This window comes from Vanellus vanellus (assembly GCF_965231255.1).
Source record: "Vanellus vanellus genome assembly, chromosome: 3".
Classification (NCBI taxonomy): Eukaryota; Metazoa; Chordata; class Aves; order Charadriiformes; family Charadriidae; genus Vanellus; species Vanellus vanellus.
This window is the reverse complement of record NC_138907.1, coordinates 56,872,672-56,890,135: the sequence shown is the minus strand read 5'-3', so window position 1 is coordinate 56,890,135 and position 17,464 is coordinate 56,872,672. Positions and strand designations below refer to the sequence as shown.

Here is a 17,464-nt window from a genome sequence, read left to right as displayed (position 1 = left end):
TTGGGTTGATGTACATCAGCGAAGAGCACCGGCCCACACCTTCCACATCCAGCACGGGGACCGCACAAACCTTCGGTAGGGACAAGGAACGCCAAGTCCCGGGCAGTTACCGGAAAGCTCGGCTACAGCGTGTATCTGTAGCCTCGGCAGCTCCTCTCCCCGCCCAGCGGTCCTAGCCCCCCTCTTCGAAAGGAGCAACTCGGGACCGGGGACAAAAGCGAGTATTTCAGACCTCACGAGCGGACTGCTGCCACACGCTCCTTTCACGCAACAAAAACAACCTCAGCCTCTTCGGCGCGTTTCCCAAACCCGGGCAACTCCTACTGCGTTTAGCCGGGGCCTGAACGACCGGAGGACGGTCGCTGCGCGCCCGCCGACACCCCCTGCGAGGGGCCTCACGGGCTGCCCCCCCCCGCCCCCGGCGGGCGCGCTGACCCGGCAGAGGCGGCCGGAGCCGAGCCAGAAGAACGCCGAGCCCGGTGCGTGCGGGGGATCACGGGCCCTCCGGAGCTGCCGCCGCCACCGCGGCTCCGCCTCAGCTCGCACAAGAGCGTTACAGGCAGGCGGGGACGAGGCGGCGGAAAGGGGGCCGGGGAGGACGGCGGGGCGGGACGGGGCGGGGGAGGGGGACGGGGATGGACGGCGGGCTGACAAACAGCCACGGCCGCCGCACAGCGTTTCCCCTTCGGGACCGCCATCGGCACCGCCCCTCCCGCCGCATCTCCTCCCGCAACAACAGCCCGGGCCCGCCCTGCGCCAGCGGCCGCCACCGCCGCCCTCCGCGCGGCTGCGGGACGGCGGCGGGGCTGCTCGCCACTCCCTCCCGAGAGGGATTCGAACGGATACCCAGACACACACACCCCCCGCCTGGGCGCCGCCTTCGCCTCCTCCCCCCGCCGGCGCTGCTCCTTGACAGTTGGCGGTTGGGCGGGCGCCGCGGGAACGCGAAGTGTGTGCGGCCGGTAACGGTTCTTCCCCACCACCACCGCGCGGCTGAGGCGAGAGGGGCCCCGCCCGCGCGGCTCCCCCCCGCCCCGGACTCACTGCGGAGGTTGTGGATGAGCTCGGAGTGGCTGGCGCCTCCCGACTTCCAGGCCATCGCTAGACACACTCTGCGGAGCAGGTACAGAGCCGCCTTCAGCGCCGCGACTGCGCACAGCAGCTTCCCCAGGAAGGACACAACCTCCAGCGCCGACACAGGCGCCGCCTCCTCGCCGCCGCCTCCTCCTCCTCCTCCCGCCGCCGCGGCGGCGACGGCCGCGCGCCCGCCGAGGGGAGGGGCCACGCGCCCGCCGCCACGCGCGCCCGACATGCTCCGGCCGCTGCCGCCGCCACCGCCGCCGCTCCGCCGGCCCGCGCTGGCCCCCGCGCATGCGCGCCCATCGCGGGAGGGGGGGGCGCGTGGGGCGATCCCCGCGCGCGGCGGGGTGTGCGGGGGTGTACGCGTGTGTCTATGTGTGCTCTGCCCTCTCGCCCCGCCGGTGTCCCGGGGAAGCGCGGTGGGGCCGCCCCTCCGCTGCTGCGGCAGCCCCAGGAGCGACAGGGTTTGTGGGGGGAGAGACGCGTCTGCAGGCGCGGGTTTGTCAGCTTAGGAGCTCCGTTAATGAATGAGCTAGCGAAACGGCACGTCGGTACTCCTTCCCCCCCGCCCCCGCCCAGCTTTGGCCGCTCTTGTGAAACGAGCCGGCAGACCCCGTGTACCGAAGTGGGCGGGGGGCTGGCGGCGCCACCGAGCCCGGCCTGCCGGTTGCGGCGGCGCCGTCAGTCCCTTCCTCCCCCCACACCTTCACCAGCCCAGAGCGCGCCCTTGCGACGGAGCCAATTATCGCCGTTCCGCGGTGCGGCGTTTTGCATGGGGCGCGCCTATTGGCCGCGGCCAGCCCGCGCGGGCCAGGCCTACGTGTCGGAGGCTGCCATTGGTCAGTTGGGGCGGGCGCGGCGGCGGCCCTGCCGCCCCCCTGCACCGCAGGCGGGAGTCGGGGCAGGGGACGCGAGGGGATGTGACGGATGTGACTGAAACACCGGAAAACAGCACCAAAAAAAAATGGGGAAGGACGGGGGGTTATGAGATTTGGCACCTGCGTGTATGGCTAAAGGCTGCCAGGGTACCAACGATCTGTGACTAGTGCGATGCTGTTGCAGGACGATGTTACAAATTAAAATGCCTTCTAAAAGGTGTCTAGGTCATAAAATCAGTAATTTTAAGAATTTAATAAGTGCTAAACTGATACTTCCCATGTGGCCCTTGCTCTGTCCCGGCCTAGGCACACGATGAAGTAGCAATCTTAAGGGAAAAGTTGCAGCTCCGGTTCCTCCCACAGCCTATAGCGTAATGCAGAAAAACATAGAATTAATTCCCTACAGTCATGTGGTGTTCTTGGGTACTCCTTAATGATTAATTTTGCCACCAATATTCGTTTGCCACCTGTTATTTATATGTGTTTCTATTGTTTCTAAGGGAAAGCAGATTCCATTATTGCAGACAATTTTGGGGAACCTGCCGTCAGTGCTGTGACTTTTTTGCGTCTGTGTCCCTTTCTGGTCCCTGTGAACGAGCTTCCACACACCTGGGGCTGCAATTCCACAGTGCTTCCTCTCTTAACCAGGCGCAACAGTGCAGGTATGTCATCTACTTGGTACCAGACAGCACGTTTTTCAGTTCTTTCCTTTTGAAACATGAGAATAGTGATACATAACTATGAATGGATAGGCCCTATCAATAGTACATTGTGTAAACATTAGAAAAAACAAGGTATCATCCAGTAGATATAAATTAAAATATTATATTGTTTCTTAAAAGCATTCCTGATACAAGGGCACACGCAGCCTAACCTGCCACCATGGTAGACACAGATAACAGTCTTCTGTGTGAGAACCCAACCAGGGAGGGATGACCCTGTTCCAGTTCCACACAACATCTATAATCCATCCCATCATTGCTGGTTCAGGTGAAGAAAATGAGGTGAAGGTGGGAATCTGCTTTTCTGGCTAGCAGTGAGTCCAGGGCAAATTTGGCAGTTGCCCAATGTATACACCAGGTCCCACCCATAAACTTGCCAGACCTTTCCCATCTGGGTCTTTTAATCCTAGAGACCGATCCACTGCTTCATTCTGTATTCTCCATTGAACTTCTCCGAAGCATGATCTGGCAACTGCTCTACAGTCCATGAGAGACTCCCTGCCTGCCCCAGAATATAAAAGGTCTCCCTGTTACATCCAGTGGGCTGGGAGAGAAGGAAAGAAGCCATGGAGTTAGAGGAATTCCCAAAGGGCACCAAATACCCAGAACAGACAGACATTGTAAAAATACACACACAAAACCACTTCATTGTTTTAAATGCAAAAGACATTTTCTGTTGTCAGATGCAAGCAAACTGCATTGCTCTCCCATAGAGAGGTTGTTGGCAAGAAACTAGCTGGCCCATGTTTAAAAGCATTCCAGGGATACTTACCCCCTCGGGAGACCAGAAACACAAGAGAAACCATTTACATAGGAACTGACACTGATTACCAGGACCAGCTTGAATTAGGGTTAAGCTTGTCACAGGGCACACAGAAGGAGCCCACCTTTACCTCCTAGGAACTTGCAGACTTGCCCAGGCACTTTCGGACTGAATGTACCTATTGTCCATCTCTTGGCTACGTTCTTGGCATGACTATTCAGAGAATGACAAAAACATAAGTGTGAGCCTTCCTAAGCGATATCTGGGGTGTCTTGGATGTATACCAGGCATGTGTGAAGGAAGCAGCATTTGGCTGTGCAAGTCTCCAGGAGCTTTAAGACAAGCCAAGTTGCCTCAAAGGGCCCCAAGAAACTAACACACACCAATAGTGGCAGGATGCACCCATTTGTGCAGTAAACAAACATGAGGGTCCCTAGCTCTTTCTGCTCTGTAACCCCAGGCCATGAGTGCATTTTTTAAACATATTAAGAGCATATCCATTAAGACAAAACTGAAAGGAACATAGACATTCTACACTAGAGTAAAAGACAAGCAGAAATTATAAAAAAAAAAAAGTGTTTTCTGGCCATCAGCATTCACGTGGAACCACTCCATCTGCTCTGACACTCAGCATTCCTCTATCCTCCTCCCCCTCACTTGTCCAAACCAGCGTGAGCACCTTGGTCCCTGGATGCCCACTGCCAGTTGCTGGCACCTCCAACTTCCACAGGTACAGCCATCTCCCTAGACTTCCAGGTCTGTGCTTGGTGCATGGACAGCCCTGTCAGGGAAGAGGCATGTGAATGCCAGCAGCCAGAGTGGGCCATCACCTGATTGTTCTGACACGGAGATCCCACTAATTTTAACCACATCGGATCTGTCTCCTTTTCCACACATTCACCCACATCTCAATCCCTTAGCAGTACTTGCATACATTTATATATAAACCCCTCCATGCTACTATTTCTGTTTCATCCCTTTCCTCCCACCTCATGAACCCATTAGATTTTTAAAATTCTTTGAATTTAAAAAGCATATGAAAAGTTGATCATCACTGTCTGATCCCATCTGCTTCTGCATATACATACCACAAGCAGAAATTTCCGTGTGAAATGTTCCTGCTGAACATTTCCGCAGTTATGTCCCAAACCCCACACTAATTGGCTTCTACACCTACAGTCACTCCTCTCCCTGCCTCCATTCTGTTTTTAACTTAATCACTCTCCTTCATCTCATTTATTTTCCTGCAGTCTCAAGGCAGTTTGGTGTGTACCTTCATTTTGTATTTCCATTTCAGAAGTTCACATTATTTTGAACTCAGCATCCCTCTTTTCCCAGCCCTGCACTCAAAGAGGAGGTGAGAAGGACCCAGGCACATCAATGACTCCCCGCATTAGGGAGTAGCAGGACCGGGACCCCTCTGTGAGAGAAGGTGAGCCTGGAGCCATGGATGACAATGCCACACAGCAGGACACCATCCCACGGTTTCCTGGTGTCCGAGGGAGGCAAGCAGAGCAGGGCTGGGAACCATAATGGTTTTGCCCTCAAGCAAAAAGCAAAGTGACAAGTCAGGCCCCAAGTCAAGCCATCCACCGAGGCAGGGACGTAGGTGGGCACAGGCCCTCCTACAGCACAGCTTAGGTGAGGAGCGGGTGCCCCAGCCCCATGGGAGCCCCAGGTGAGGGCAAGAAGGGCTTACCCAGGGCCCTGGCACTCTGCTCTGAAATCTGCTCTGCAGTACCCTGCATAGTGACTGCGCTTGTTCGAGAGATGGAACTGGGCATGGCTCCAGGAGTTATGACCAGCAGTAAATATGGTGTCTCCAAATAACTTTCTTAAAATGTTGTTCAATGGTAATTGGAGGAAAGCAGATTATAAGCAAATAGGGTTCGGAGTTAGCTTTATCCTGCCCTAGTATATCCGCTGATCTAGCAAGTGCCTTCATTCCCAGGCCCCCTAACCTCTGGCAGAGGGAGAGGCATGCTTTCAGTTTTCTTCCCTTTCACTCACACTCACAGCCACATTTAAGGATTATCCATAGATGCTCCTTGTTGTCTCAGCTAATATGTTTTGACCCAATGCCCAGAGTCAGCTTCGTCTAGACTTAGCATCCTTTTTGACCACCTCAGAAATATTTGATGAGGCATATTTTCTCCTGGTGTTTGTTTCCTCCTTTTATTTGTTTATTTAAATCTGCTATTACACCGAAAAAAACATACTAACATGGTACACATCTTTCATAGTGATCAAACACAGAGAATATATTTAAAGCTTTACAGAGAAGCCCTAACTCCATCACAGCTCTCACCTCCATCACATAACATGCTGCCAACATTTTCCTTAAAAAAGTGTAAGACAGGGAAGAAAAATTGTGATTCTTCTTTCCCTCTTAATGAAAATAAGCCTCTATGTCCAACCTACTCCCCTTAACACTTCCCAAATGCTTTTGAAGAAGCAATCCTTAGCAAAGAAAGCAAGCATCCAAGAGCACAAGAAATACACACAGAAATCAAAAACTAACCAACAAAAATATTTGCCTAATAAAACATTTCAATAATCCCGAAGTGTTATCTCTTCCACTTTTAGCTATCTGAGCTGTATTCTGAGGCTGCCTATTGACCTTTCTCACAAGTGTTATGAGAATTAGCTGAAAATACCCTTGGAGTTGACAGTGACTTGCAGGATTGCCGTTAGCAGCTTAATACAAGGCAGCAGAGGTATTGGCTACTGTACAATAATAATGCTACTGTGGCATGCAACAAAGCTGTTTTAAGGCTTGCAGTATGGCAGACTACAATAGCATTCAGCTTTTTGAATATGTTCACCAGCTTTTTGAATATGTTCAGCGTTGGATTCTGCTGCACGTGAAAATACAAGTTGCTCACAATTGAAGCTCAAATGATCCACAAAGTGTATAAAATATCACTGATTTGGTATCACAACTGAAGGGTTACAAAACAGCACTGCGGACTTGAGGAGGGACTCAATGCTGTATAGAAAAAATGTGACAGATGGCTCTGGCAGGCAAACTGCAATAACAGAGGTGAAAGTTTGACCAAGCCACTGCTGCTACTGCTGGTAAGTCCACCTGTCAGAGAGCTGACAGTGGCAGCTTTGGAAAAAATGCAGCAGAAAATCAGATTGTAAAAGTAGGATGGTGCTTGTGAGAAAGTCCCTTACTGCACTGCGGTGACTGAATCCTCTGAAATGACAACGTAGCTATGTCAGCCTGTAGCTCATTTTACAACTAACCTCTGAACTTTTTTTATTGCACAGTTGTTCAGGTCTCAAGTGAAATACGATAAAGGAAGTACATGCACGTTCTTGTTAGGTTTAATGTGTTATTTGGAAGAAAAAAAAAATTACTGTTGTACTTCTTTCTGTACAGGTAGGAAGCTGACAGAGGGAGGAGAGTATCACTCGCAGATATTTAAAAACAAATCTAGACCGGAGATGATTAGTTGCTCTAAAAGTCATTGATTTTGAGAAAATAAAAAGTCGGCGACCTTGCAAAGATGAGACAGATGCATAACGTCCTGGGGGGAAGACGGCCCAGCTAAGCAGACAGGTAAGCACACCGGCAAATTCACTTCTTTCTTTATTTCTTCCTCTCCCGGACCCGATTCTGCAAATAACGCCCGGGCGGTGTGCGCTGGTTTACCCCAGCACGGGGCGGGCAGCCCCCGCGCCCGCTTCCCTCGGCTGCCGGTTAGCGAACAGCCGCGACCGACGGAGCCTCGGTAAGCGCCGGCAGCTGGTGCCGTGCGGTTGCTACATAGGGCGGTGCCGGGCAGGCCACCGCCCCGCTACCCGCCATGCCCGGTCCCGGCCCCAGCCCGCCCGGATGCGATCGCGGTCGCGTTCACCGCCGCGCCCTAAGCCTGTCCCTCCACGCTCGCCGTCGCGCTGCAGCCAATCAGCGGGCGCGGCGCGGGGCGGGCGGGAGCCGGCGCGCGGCGGGGGTGGACATGGAGGAGGTGTGCGCCAAGTTCGTGTCTCAGAAGATCAGCAAGACCCGCTGGCGGCCTCTGCCCGCCGCCGCGCTCCAGCCCCCCGACCTCTTCGCCACCGGCTCCTGGGACAACGAGGTAGCGGGCGGGCGGGCCGGCCGGCCGGCCCGGAGGCGCGGCGCGGTGCGGCGCGTCCTTCCCGCCGGGGCGTGGGAGCGGCGGCGGCGCCCCTCGGCCCCCTCAGCCTCCGCCGGTTGGCGCGGGAGAGCGGGGCCGGAGCTCGCCGTCCCGGCTGGCGCTTGGCCGTGCCTTGCTGGCGTCCGGATGGAAGGCGGGGGGGCCGCCCCGCTGCTCGGCAGGGTTATCCTGCCCGGCGAGCGCTTCCCTCCCTCCCTCCCTCCGGCCGGTGGCGGCTTCCCCCGGGGCGGTGCGCGGCCTGCAGCCTGTTGCTTTCTCCGGCTGTAGCGAGAAGGCCGTGCATTTCGAGTAAAAAAAGCATTTTCGAGTAAAACTGGTGGTGTCATTTCCGTACAGGATAACAGGATCTCCATTTGGTCTGTTGGAGAGCTTGGAAATGTGGGCCTCAATGGTGAATATCAAGGAGAGCCTCAGCTGCTGTGCGACATCAGGCACAACGGTGATGTTATGGACATGCAGGTAAAAATAGCTGTGTTGAATAGATCCGTATTAAGAGAAATTAAGTGATGGTGAGCTGTCAAAATGACCAAAAAAAAAATGGTTATGAAGAAAAAGGGCAAAAGCAAACAATATCAGTTCATGGTTTTGTTTGTGTGTTTTTTTTTTTTTTTTTTTACTATTTGTATCAATAATTTAGGTTACTCTAAAGTCAAAATGGTACTGACATCAACTAATAGCATGCTTATTATATCTTTTTAGTTTTTGGATCAAGAGAGAATCGTGGTTGCCTCGTCAACAGGAACTGTAACTGTATTCCGTCATCATCAAAATAACCAGGTGAGTAACTTGCACTGGCTTTAAGCTGCTATTCTGTGTAACACAGGTCACTTTGATCTTAGCATAAGATTTCTCAAAACTACCGGAGCAAGAAATGTGTGCATACCAAAATAATTTTTGAAGTCTGTTAGAAAAAGCATTTGCTTTATACATGCAAGGAAAGAAAAAAGTATTTTGCACACATACTACATGAATTAGATTCCAGAGCCAGATAGACTGGGGTATCCGCTAGTATATATATCTATAACCAAATAATCCATTCACTGCAAGCATACTTTAAGAGTTTAGATTGTTTTGGGGGAGTGTGTATTAATGGACCTGTACCTGCCTTATTAGAGTTTTTGAATTCTTGAACTAAATGACTCATGTTAAATTTCTTCTCACAAGTGTCACTTAGATGTGTAAACTCTGAAGTCTTTTGCTTTGATTATAAATCACTGATAATAAATGTATAATGACTTTTTTATATATTCACAATGATACAATAAAGACTAATATCTGATAATAGTTTCATATGGTACATAAAATAAACTAAATTGCTTGCAATCAAAATCTCAATTTGAACTTATATTTTGTAAAGGCCTCAGCTCTTTTCCCTTGTCCTGGGGAAAGACATTTCACAGTTCATAAATAAATTGTGTTTGTTCTGATTTTTAGCTCATGTGAAAAAGATAGTTCAGGGAAGAAATAATCAATGTTTCATTGAAGGGTTGTGTGCTTAAGAGGTGTGGAAAATTTAGATCTCTGATTCTTATTTGTATAGGAGATTCTAATTCCTATGAGGAAGTGTGGCTTTCTTGGAGCTTGGTTCTGGTTTTGTGAGTATTCCGGAAGCTTTGGTCTATCAGGATCATTATTTAACAGCAGAATTTCATGTCTGGTTACTACTTAGACTTTATCTGCCAGCCAGCAGTGGGAGAAAGCCCATTATCATGTGGATCAAGACACATTTTGCAGTGGAGCGGCATGTACTGGAGTCATCTGCAACAACCCTGAAATTGTCTCTGTTGGAGAAGATGGTAGAATAAATCTTTTCCGAGCTGACCAAAAGGATGCAGTCAGAACTATAGGTATGTCAAGTAACTGTTCAAATTATTTTAGTTTGTTTGGGTTTTAGCTTCTCAAATAATAACAAAAAAAAGTAGGAAGTCAGTTGAGAATTTAATTAAATACTCCCAAGTTGAATGTGTTTGCTCCAGATTATTCTTGTATTCCTCCAGACTTGAGAAACCTGAAGTGTATTTCAGATGTATTTCTATATTCGTGCAGATGTCTGCAAGTTAATGTTTTAACTGATGAAGAAGTTTCAAGTTAATGTTCTCTGTAGGCTTCTGTTTAATCTAGAATTGTTAAATGCTATAACAGTATGCATGAAATAAGATTGGATTTCAAGATTTGTGTCCCAAGTTCTTCATAACTGGAGGTCAGTGAAAGGGTCATTTCAATTTGCTTTTTGTACTAAGATTAACCCTCATGGTGTTCATATTCAGAAACATCTATTTCTCTTTGTCTAAAGGAACACCAAGAACCAGAAACCTGTTTGTACCCTGTTCTTCTGCCAAATATCATGGCTTACAGTGATCACTTCTCCCTTAGTGAAAAAACTCCATATTTCCTAGACTAATAGATCATGTGATAGAGTAAGATGTTTGTAAAAGGTGTCAAAACTTGGTTATTCTCAACTATCATATTAGTCTCATGGAAATAGAATACAAGTTTGTAGCATCTGTTGGAAATGAAACTTAAATGCAGAAATAATTTAAAGGACAGTAACACCATGTTTGATAGTGGCATTATTAAATGGGGACATTTTCCTTGAAGCTTCAGTTTGACACAGTACCTGTATTTCCCCTCAAGCAAAATCTTGCCTCTAACAGATGAAGGAATTTGCACAGTGATAAGCCAGTTAAAGAAGGAAGTGCTCTGGGATTTCTAGAGGGGGTACTTACGTGTGCGTGGCTGTATATATACACACAAGATAAATCCTATTAATTGCATACAGTTCTTTACTGAAGCTCCTTGAGAATTCAGGTAGGAAACCTTTCTATGCTTTAAAAAACAAAAAAGGGGGGAAGGTAGCAGGGCATGAAGCAGATTTTATTTGCACATGCCCACAAAATGCAGTCATTTCCTCTTTGAGGGATGAGAACATTAACAGTCAAAAAGGATTATTATAAAATTTTTACTTGTACCAGGATAGTCTGTGTTAATATCTGTATATACGTTTAACAAAGTAGAAAGTTTTCCTGACTTACAGGAAGCAGATGTCCACAAAAAAAAGTCTGTATTTTTCTCAGGGCAATTGCTCAGATGCTTATAAACAGATTTAATAATGTGCAGGGTGCAAGTTATTAGTTTTCTTAGCGCTCCCTTGATAGTACTACATAAAAACGCTTGCTTTGTAGTGGTAGCATCAGCCAGTGTTACACTGCAGTAAGACTGCATTCAGATTTGCTGGCACATAAGCATTTAAGAAATCACATGTAAATCAATGGAGAAATTTCCTTTTGGAAATGGGAATGGAAATGTTAAAATAGGAATGGTCCATAAATAAGCCAATCATACCTATGATCTCGTAAGTGAAGCTTACCTGGAGTTATGTAGAAGGGACTAGCATGAACTCATCAAATAGAGATTATTTTACAGTAAAGTTGGAAAGGGGGAGAGAACATCTTGGAGTATGCTTTAAATTTCTTCAGGATGGAGTTCTATACTGTAAGCAATCCTTTGTACTGGTTCCTAGTTCAATGACATCTTGACATTTCCCAGGCGCTGAGCTGAAACCTCAACATGTTTTAACATGAAAATAGAACTCTTGTACCTCATAAAATATTTGTAAAGGATTACCTTGCTATCTTTGTTATTGTTTAAGAGTAGAATACAAAGTTGATATTTTTATAGTCAATCGTGATAGGAAAAGTCTCCGAAGTTAGAGATGATGTAAAAATCTTCTGGAGCCAAAAGATGTATCATTGCTAAATCACTTACTGTTATTCTGTCACAAAATTTTAAATCATTTAGAACTTCAGTATTTAGTAATCTAACATTTCTTTTCAAAGGTGCTTTTGTGGTGTGTGTTTTTTTTTTTTTTTTTCCCCTTCAGCTTTCATTTAAATAGTAGGCAGAAAAGAAAACTCATTCACATATCTGTAACCAGGCATCAACATAGCTTGTCTGTCTCAATATCAGAAAAGGTTTGCATCTTATGCAGAAAAAAATTCACCTGTATTTTCAGTATGGACTTACACGAAGAATTTTAAAACACTTGAGGTGAAAGTAGACTTAACAATGTTACCCCATCATAATAAAGATGGAAAGTCTATATATAGTAACAGAATCAAAATATGAGTATGGTGTCTATGTTAGTCTCTCTTAAAGACTCAAAAGTTTCACCTCAATGCTGTGAAGTGTTTGACATTGTAAATTATTCTGACCAAAAGAAGTGCTGGAGAAAAGGACCTGAAAAAGGAGCTTTGCCATTTAGTTAAGATCAACAAGGAAAGCATAATTCTGGTTTGGCTTTAGGGACAGGGCGGATATCACATTGACAGTTCTCGGAAAAGGTCTACAGAAAGTTGGTGAATTGAGTATATAACTGCTTAGTGTCCTCAGCCAGAGTTACTGTGTCTTGTGTTCAAAAGAAGAACTGCATTATGAAAAGCTCCATAGCTTCCCTTGTGTCAGTAGATGCAGAGCACAAGAAGAAAACTTTCATGAAAACCATGGACCTGGCTAAATTGATTCCTCTTCTTAGGAACTACAGAAAGAAATCTTACGGACCAACTGGTAGTTCTATAAGCACCAGAGCTAGTTAAATATAGCTTCTTACAGATTTGTCTCAGTAGTGTTTGATATAGGAAGCAAGGGCTCCTTTTTCACAGGGTACCCTTGCAACACTTAAAATTCCACATTTCACTGGTCTGTCTCTGCCCCTAGAAATGCCGAGAGGTTGTAACCATGTTTAAATAGCTGTGTTCTGTTTTCTAAAAAGAGTTACTGTGTTGTAAATAAATGGAGACTAGCATTCTGTAGGTTTGTCTGAATGCTTTCCTCATCTCTCTTGCAGACAATGCAGACAGCAGTACGCTCCATGCAGTGACTTTCCTTCGCACAACTGAGATCTTGACAGTAAATTCAATTGGACAGTTAAAAATATGGGATTTCAGACAGCAAAGAAATGATCCATCTCAAATATTTTCCTTGTAAGACCTTCTTTTTATTGCATATTTACTGAGAAGCATGTGCTGCTTTATATAATCTGATTTAAGTCTTTCCTGATACCTTCTTGACAATGGGATGATAAATGATTGATTTATTTTAGAAAGTTTTTAACCTCTATGGTATTTAAATAATCAAAAGCGGACTGCTTAATGGCTGAATTATTGTTGCGGCTGAGCACTGTATTAGGTGGTCTGTTTTATGATTTAACTCTTGAAGGACTATTGCACCTGTATACTTGCTCTTTTTTAACAAAAACAAAAAAACAACAAACCAACCCTCAACCCAGAACTTCTCTTTCCCTAACTAAGCATACTTTACATCTGTGTTTCTCTACAGGCCTAATACAAAGTTTCTGGCATTTGAATGATAATTTTGTGCCTTATGCAGTATTGTGAGAAAACAAGCTGAGCTAGGTTCAGATCCTCTTGTTGTCTGTAGAATAATTCCCATTGCTGTTAATAGGCGTACCTGGTTTTGTTAGTGCCCAGTCTCCCTTTGTAACTCTTAAGTAAATGTTCAAACAGTAATCATAACTCAAATTTCAGAGTAACTGTTTTTATTATTGCAGGTATACTTAGAGTATTACCTGTACGCAACGTTATCTCACTCATGTAAAGCTGTCAGATAGCGTGTAGATGCCTATATACCATAGGGCACAGAATCCAATGCTCATCCAATTGCAGCTTCATATTACTGCCATACCTCTAAATTCCAGTAGATGTCATGTGCCTTCAGCCTGTAGTGACCAGATGCTTCAGGCACTGAAGCTGCAGTTGATACTGTTACTTTGTTTGTCAACATTCCTGTGGATTAAGAAGGAGAAAATAGAAGCTGAATAAAGAATTCATGTTTGGGGTGTTTTTTCTTCTCCTTTGCAGGACAGGTGACCGAGTTCCACTGCACTGTGTGGACAGGCATCCCAATCAGCAGCATATTGTTGCCACGGGGGGCCAGGATGGGATGCTAAGTATATGGGACATCAGGCAGGGTACCATACCAGTGTCCCTGCTGAATGCTCATGAAGCAGAAAGTAAGTATCTGAAGTGGGGGGAGGAGAAAAAGGTGGCATTTTAGAAAAGTTTCTAATTTCTCTAAACAAACAAACAAAAAAGGTGGTGTAACTATGATAAAAAACAATCACATAGTTGCTATTGAAGATGTTTTCATCCAGTTGGCTTTAGTTTGTTCCTTCTCTGTACATGAGACTTCTTACCTAAAAGCCAGCTCTAAACTAAAACTAGCCTCAGGAAGCAGTTCTGTAATGAGTCATTTAGATGCATTTAATCAGAATGACTATGTTTCTAGAAGGGTATGTATATATAGTCATAGAAATCGATGCTATGGTATGCAGGTATAGTAAAGCAAGAATGCAGTTATTAACAAACTTGCACACATAAGGAAGGAGGGGAAGTTGAAGATAGTACAGATCCATTTGGTGCCTTCACAATGCTGAAACAGCTCACTTTCCTGGTAACTTTATATGAACAAGATGGCAATTAATTTTGTGCTGAAAATATCTTGACTTGATGCCACAATTATATTTAAGGGGTAAAAATATTTCTTGAGATGTTAAGTTTTACTGACTTAAATATCTTTTCCACAGTTGTGGTATTTAGACACAAAATAATAACGTGTGCTGGGAAGGAATGCATGCTGTGTGCACATTTAAACTTAACAGTAGGGAAGATGGCATGAGAAAGCATTCAGAATGCCTTAGTTCAGATAAGATTTTAACCCTTAACAATTTTCACAGTACTGAAAATGCAACAAAATAGAGTCTTTATTTTCTCTCCTGGGGTGGGAAAACTGCAGTAAATAACTAAGGGTGGGGTTTTAGGTCTCCCACACACACACACTTAAGAACGGAAGGTTTTGGTGGGGGCCTGGGTTCTTGTAGGTGCATGTCTACATCATACTAGGCAAAGTGCACTGAGCAAAGTACTCAATACTTGTTCTGAAGTGTTTTATTTGGCTTTGGTTTGATACTTCCAGTGTGGGAAGTTCACTTCCATCCTTCCAAGCCCGATCACTTATTTACGTGTTCTGAAGATGGATCTCTTTGGCACTGGGATACTTCCACAGACATATCTGAAAAACCGTCTTTTCTTCATCAAGGTAAGGATGTTTGAAGTCAGTCTGCACTGACTTTGTCAGCTGGCAACATAATTCAAGTCAATGTTCTCACATGACCCAATTAATAACAGAATTCTAATACAGAAAAAAAAAAAAAAAAAGCTGGTTTCCTAGCTTAGAAAGCCCTGATAGGCACTTCAGGAAAACTACTTATAAGGTTAACAGTTATGTGAGGTTTTTTGTGGTCTGTTTTGTGGGTTTCTTTAATCTGCTGTACTCTGTCCAGTGTGTGAAGGGGCACATCTAGTATTTCAAAGATATATCGTGTTCACTTAAAAATCACCTGTATATAGAAAAGACATTAAGGCAGTCTAAATGACACATTACTATCTAAATCTCTGAGGAAGATATACAAAATGCTATAACACCAAAATAATTTATATGTTAACAGGACAGGGGAACTATGAATTTACTATTCAGGGTCATAACTGGAACTTTCAATGAGTGAAACTGGAGCCCTTTGTATCATGGCTGGATTTTAATTAAAGATACACTGACTTAATATAAACACTCATGTTCACATTCCTAGTTAAAAAGACTGTTTAATTGCTTACCACTTCAGACTGTAAATAGTGGGGATGCTTTCAAATGTCACCTGCTGCCTTTGGCCTCAAAGTTGCCATTCAAACTCAGTTCTATACAGGGAAACAACAGGATAACCGATTCAAGTTGCAGTCTGCATGTTTTCTGGTATATTGAATATAAATCCTTTAGCACCACTTCAGCTGCTTGTTTATGCTGAATGATAGTTCTCAAAGTATGAGACTTCATTTTGAATGTAAAATGTTATATGGAAAAAAAAATAAAAAATCCAGGTATATGACTTGCTGCAGAGTAAGCAGGGAGAAGGGACAGTTAGGAATAAGTGTTATTAAAGCAAAGCTGATGCCCCAAATATAGCAAGACACTGTTTAAACAGACTTTTGTTCTTAGGTCTGTCCTTGCTTTAGTGTCTGCCTAGAAGAACTTGTAGGTAGTTACACAGTTTGTTCAGCAAGATGAGTTCATAGCTGTACTGACCCATATATTTAAGAGGCTCTAATGAGCCTCTTAAATTTCGCTTCCCAATTTGAAATGCAGCTGAGGACAGAGCTGGTAGCAGGTTTCTATAATCACTTCAAGTACTTGATTATTATTATTTTGTTTAGCTATTTTTTCCTTCATTTGCCCGAGAGACAACAACATGTGTTAACTAATCTGAAAACTGACTTAAATGTGAAATGATATTCCCATTATGTCTGTCCCATATCCACTATGTTTCTCCAAATTCTGAGAATGTATAAACTAAATTGGAACACATTTCCCTCTCTTCCCTGTTTCCCTTCCCTTCTTTCAGGAGGAAGAAGCACTACCTATTTTTCCCACAATACCATTAACCAGTCTGTAGTAAGTGCCTGGCTCAGCAATGATCCTACCAAAGACCGCATGGAGATCACCAACTTAATTCCAAATCAGACTTTGTCTGTGAATAGTTTAGATGTTCTAGGACCGTGCCTAGTATATGGTACTGATGCAGAGGCTATTTACGTGAACAGACAACTTTTTGCATGAAAACATTCCAGTATCCCTTTGAAGTACTGATCAACTTGAACTACTGGGAAATGTCAGATTCATTCTTAATGACTCATTAGTCTGTTTATCAGCATGTGGGGGAGAGGCCTACAGCTTGCTGCCGGTACTGCAGAAGAAATGTAAGGTATCTCAGATTCTGACAGCTGTCACTCATTATTGATGCTGCAGGATGGGTAACTGAACAAGCTTACATGTAAGCTTGTTCTCATTTCTTCCCTGGTGCCTGTTTGGTTTTGGTAAGCAGGAAGGTAGTCGCTAGGGCAAGGTATTTGCTGTAAACTGATGTCCACAATACACACACACGTACATAGTGAAGAGAAGGTAAACCCCCCCAATTTTTTTTTTCCCTGTAAAGATATTTTTCAAGTATTAATTCCAAGGCCAAACTATGGGGTTCTTTGAAATTCTTTTTATGTCACCTGAGAGAGATGGGGTTTTTTTAAGCTGATTTTTTTTATCTATTTAGGGAAACAACTTTTTATGTTAGTTCATGAGAATTGGAAAGGAAAACTGCTAAAGCTGTGAAATGTGAAAGGTTCTATAGGAATCTTAGCATTTTAGTAATGTTATTTTGGATTATTTACAGCTTCATCATGGATGCTGCACATTAAAACTTAATAATGTGGTGGTAACTCCCAAGAGAAAAGTAGAAAAGTGTTTGTTTTTTTTTTTTTTAAAGTTAAGAGGTCATAACTGATGGATGTGTTGGCTATGTTTTAAGGTGCGAGAATAAGACTTTATAAACTTGAGACATAGTCTGTCACAATCAAAATTTCACATCGGGTCTGTTGCAATCTTCAAAAAGTTAAATTTCATGATTAGTGTTTTATCTACCTTTTGTTGCAGAGAACCCTTTCTCTTTTTAATAAAAAGTTTTGCACAAGAATACTGGTCTGACTTACTAAATTAGTAGTGAGTAGGTGTACTTGTAGTCATCTTTGCAGGAGGGTAAATGACCCTAAGTTATTTGGAGTGGTCCTGGGCATACAATCTGAAGGATGGAGGGAAACCTCAGGATTTGGGCAGCAGCAGATTAGATTATAAGTTTTTTTTTTACACGGTGTTTTCTATCAAAGCCACTTTAGAGTGTACTTCCACGGTGGCAAGAACAGCCTTCTTCATCTGTTGCGGTAAGAATACCGTACCTGCATGTCTGGCTGGAGGAGATGG

The 17,464-nt window shown here is 44.8% G+C and overlaps 2 protein-coding genes across 3 annotated transcripts in view; one reads left to right on the top strand and one right to left on the bottom strand.

Moving 5' to 3' along the window:
- Window positions 1–1,312, bottom strand: part of PCMT1 (protein-L-isoaspartate (D-aspartate) O-methyltransferase) — a gene marked incomplete at its 5' end in the record, with an annotated part of 37,075 nt that extends 35,763 nt beyond the window's left edge. For both annotated transcript variants that reach the window (XM_082481297.1, XM_082481296.1), the window contains one exon: window positions 1,045–1,312. In XM_082481297.1, the coding sequence (XP_082337423.1) occupies window positions 1,045–1,312 (268 nt within the window). The remainder of the gene's footprint in view (window positions 1–1,044) is intronic.
- A 6,082-nt stretch (window positions 1,313–7,394) lies between these two features.
- Window positions 7,395–17,174, top strand: NUP43 (nucleoporin 43). The gene is made up of 8 exons (XM_082480309.1): window positions 7,395–7,531; window positions 7,928–8,050; window positions 8,291–8,368; window positions 9,261–9,438; window positions 12,435–12,570; window positions 13,468–13,619; window positions 14,582–14,704; window positions 16,059–17,174. The coding sequence occupies exons 1-8, from the start codon at window positions 7,412–7,414 to the stop codon at window positions 16,271–16,273; spliced, it is 1,125 nt and encodes a 374-aa protein (XP_082336435.1). The 5' UTR covers window positions 7,395–7,411; the 3' UTR covers window positions 16,274–17,174.
- Window positions 17,175–17,464: the final 290 nt, after the last annotated feature.